The 4,173-nt window shown below is 44.0% G+C and overlaps 1 protein-coding gene across 1 annotated transcript in view; it reads right to left on the reverse strand.

Moving 5' to 3' along the window:
• LOC118343131 overlaps positions 1–2,579 on the reverse strand; it is a 9,633-nt gene extending 7,054 nt beyond the window's left edge. Inside the window, exons 1-2 of the mRNA XM_035681885.1 lie at positions 2,395–2,579; positions 2,112–2,284 (exon numbers count right to left, since the gene is read on the reverse strand). Coding sequence (XP_035537778.1) covers positions 2,112–2,284; positions 2,395–2,579 — 358 coding nt within the window. The remainder of the gene's footprint in view (positions 1–2,111; positions 2,285–2,394) is intronic.
• Positions 2,580–4,173: the final 1,594 nt, after the last annotated feature.

Genomic DNA, 4,173 nt, shown 5'->3' on the forward strand with positions numbered 1-4,173 from the left:
GTGTGTGTGTGTGTAAAACAGGAAGTGACCCAGCTAAAATGTCTGAGTGAATTCTAAAGCGGCATTAACTTGTCGTCCTCGTGCACCTGCTCGGCTTTCTGTGGAGTGAAGCATCACAGAGCAGCTGCTCCGGGAAACCTGAATGAGCAGTGAGCGTTTTACTACTTAAAGTGTCGGAGTTAAACGGTTCTCCTGCTGCGATTTCCAGGTACAGAAATTGCGTCCTCACACAGCGGAGGTGGCCTGTATGGTACACAAAGGGCTCACCTTACAGAGTTTACTTAACTGTGCTGTTGTTTTGGTAGTTCTCAATAATGGATGTTTAAATGTTGGTTAAGTGCAGTGAAAAAAATCTAATGTGACATTTTGCAGATCCTTTAAAAGTCAGAAACAACCTGAGTACTGTAGTTATTCGTGTTTTAAACAAAAATGGGAAGTAATGTCGTGTGAAAGGTTGCGACTGTTTACAGCAACATATTTAGCTCAGGTAACACAAAAAAACCTCACTTACATACTGTATCTAAAACATATCTGCTCCCTGAAAGGAACATTCATAATGTATCATCCCTGGCAAATACTTTAATGTTAACATATCAGATATCAGTTCAGCGCTCAGTCGCCGTTTAATATTCAGATTCTTTGTTAAACCTTCACATGAACATCACCGACAACCGCTGACTCAGTGCATCCTCACAAACTCTCTGCCTGCTGTGCTCTTCTCTTGCAGTGTGAACAAGTGGATGTGAACCTGTGAGGAAAAAACAAAAAGACTCGAAGAAGCAGAGACAAGCTGGATCTCCAGAGGACCGTCCCTGGACCACATGGAGGTTTTCTGGGGGATTTTCTCAGCTTCTTTGAAAGTTGAGGCTCCTCAATAACTATTCCTACTCCTTTTCCACTATTTTTACTTTATTGTTGTCGGGGTTGAAGGTCACAGACCTCTTCCCTCCTCGTCTGCTGTTTTGTTCTAAGCGAGACCAAAACCAGGTGCCAAACTGACTGTGTCAAGAGAAGAAGCAAAAAAAAAAAATCTATGAAACTAACCGTCACCAAATCATCACAAGAAGAGTTCATTCATTCATTTATCTTCGAAAGCCTGATTTGTAACTCGAGCACAGCTTTATTTCTCTCCCCTTCAACCCACAAACGCATTAAGACATCCATTAAAGTCATGTTTAATCTCAGCACATTCATCACAGCATATTGAAGAGATATTTTAGAAAACAGATCAGCCGTAAAAACTTAATATCCGTCGTCTTCGGTCAGTGTTTGCATAGTTGCTGCTCTTAATCCTGAAAACGGAGAGATTTTTCCACACGAGGACGATGATTAGTGCATTATTGGTTCAAAGTGCTTTACAAACAGATCCTCCAGCTGATGGTCGGCTCGTGTGGTGAGCAGTGATAACTCGCCGCCGCGCTCTGACGCCGTCCAAACACTTTAAGGCTTCGGCAGGACGGCGTTTTTGACTGATAAATACCGCCACGCCACCGCCGCTCCTCCTCCTCCTGCTGCTGCTGCTATCTCAAACGCTCGGAGATATAAACCGCCGTCTCAGTCTGCGCTGTGAAACACTGACACTTTGCCTATCTCCTTCTTCCAGTCGCTTGTATGAGAGAGGCCTCTCACCCTTTGTCGTCTTCTGTTTCTTCCACGTTCGGCGCTCGATTACGCCGCACTGAAAAAACCTGAAAGCCCCCTCCTCCACTTTATCTAATCCCAGTGACCTCTTCAACTTTTTTTGCATTCTTCCTTTTATTCTACGAAAAACATGCAATTTAAAACCTTTCACTGTATTTACATTTTTTGTGGAAGGAGTTCAAGTTTGTAAAAATAAAAAAAAACTTAAAAAAGGGAAACAAAAGGACATAACCTTTAAGCCATACTGAACACCAGCCATACAGATACCTTTCACATTTACAGAACACCTCACCATGTTTAAGACTTCGTCAGCAAAGTGATCCTCAAACACATCCGTGCACATACGCGTTCAGGGAGCTACCGAGAAGAACCCCAAGTTTCGTACATTTGGATGAAAGAACAGGTTTGTAACTCGAGAGGTTTTTTTTTCTACCTGTGTCTTTCTGAGTGCGCTAAATCTGCGAGCGGACCAGGTGCGGCGTTAAGCGTGGCAGTGAAGGTGAACCCCCGCAGAGCTCCCCCCGTTGTTCCTCTGTGTTGACGGATGAATCCGGACATTTTCATGTCTGTTCTGTGGGCAGAACCTCGCTGCCCTGCTAGAACCGGGCCCAAGCCCTCCTTCGTTCTCTTCTGTTGGGCCAAGCTAAATTCAGAGCAAAGACACTCACACAAGGGTATCGAACGCACATAGAGCCTCCCGTTTAAAAAATCTAATCTTTTCTTTGTGTAATTTTGTTTCTCACTATTGCTCACTCTTTTGTGAATGCCTTGACATGCTCATCTATTGAACTGATCTCGGTCCTCTGGTAGCTGCTGGAAGGACTTTCCTTGAAGATCTGATGCTGCTCAATGCTTTCATTTAGCAGCCGTTTATCCGTCGAGCTCACCGTCCATTCAGTCACCGTTCTACTATAATTTAAACCAAACGTTTCACGCATATTGACCTTTACTGATTCTCTTCCTCCAAACTGTTTGAGAGGAAGAGCTTGTTTATTGGCAAATTTGTGAGCGTGATGTAAAAGGAATACAAATTTAAGCCACAGCTTGTGCCAAATTCAGAGTGACTTCCTCTCAGCTGGTTCACGAAACAAAGCAGAGATCTCCAAAGCTGCCAGCACTGTTGTTTACAGACACGAGACACACACAGCTTGAATATTTGATTAAGAAAAACGTTATTTTTCCATGTATGATTTTTACACATCAGTTATCCACGGGACAACAGAAGTGCCAAACTCAAACCAGAATACACGCGACATCCGTTCGAGCTCATCCAACGTGAAAGATAAAGTTTACATACAGCGCTAAATGTTTACAGACTGCATTTTCCATCGCAAGTTTCTTACGTGAATCGTAACGTTCGTGCCATAAACGACTCCCAGAGAACTCTTCAGTAGGAGGGGTCATTATATTAAAAGAGTTTACATTTTGTTTACAGGAAATGTAAAAAATAAATAAATAAATATACTGCCTGTTTAGAAGATTTTGAATTTTGGCCAGTGGACTGTAAACCGACAGACCAAATTTAAATATCCGACACCCGCTGCCATAAAACAAACCACATTATTCTATATTTATAAACGGTTGGAGTTTTCATTTAAATTGATTATTTCAGACCAGGCAGTTCGTATAGGGCCTAAAAACTCTGAAAGACCTCAATGTTTACAAAAGCTGCTTAAGGGAAGGATTTGTACACAGAGAGAAATGTTTACATTCAGCTGAAAGAGTGAAATGCCAAACACATTCATGATACATCGCTTGAACAAAGTGAATCTGCTCAACTCCAGGAGAAACCCTGTGCGCACAACAACGAGGGATTAGTGCGTCCGACTGGAGTTAAAACTTTTCATACAAAAGGCTTTTTTTACAAGAGGACGCTGATAAGTCACAGCGCAGTTGGAGCCGTTAACGTGAATTCATTTTTTTTGTTAAACGACGGCTCAAGAACTTTGTGATAAAACAATGAAATCATCAATTTCAAGAGGGATGTTTTGCTCGTCCCTCGCTCTCCTGCTTTGCTCCTGCCTGGCTGTTTCCACGGTAACCATCACCACTGAGCGACGCGCTGTCGATGGCGACGTCAGGACTCTGACCGGCGGCAGTGGCTCCGCTGCAGCTGGTAAAAAGAGCACCACCCTGTTCCTCCTGACCGGCTACAAGCGGCCGCTGCCACCGCTGCCCGCCGGACCCAAAGTGGCGCCGAAAGCAGCCGAGGTGGAGGACGGCGACGATCCACCAGCGGTGGCCGAACTCCCTCCAAAGCCCCTCCCTCAGACCATGCTGCCAAGGAACATGACGTCCGACGCCCTGAAGCCTCCGCTCGGTGCGGCTCAGGTGGCTCCACCTCCCAGACAGCTGGTGGATGTGGACGTGTGCAGGTACGGCCAGAAAAAAACTTTCTTTATCCAATCCAACTTTATTTGTTAAGCACTTTTAAAACAACCAAAGCTGACCAAAGTGCATAAATAATCATAAATAAAAGACATAACGGCTCACATGAGGCGCAAAATTACATATAAAATACAACAATAAAAT

This window comes from Morone saxatilis, unplaced genomic scaffold (genome assembly GCF_004916995.1).
Source record: "Morone saxatilis isolate NCDOM2014 unplaced genomic scaffold, NCSU_SB_2.0 Contig9, whole genome shotgun sequence".
Lineage (NCBI taxonomy): Eukaryota > Metazoa > Chordata > Actinopteri > Moronidae > Morone > Morone saxatilis.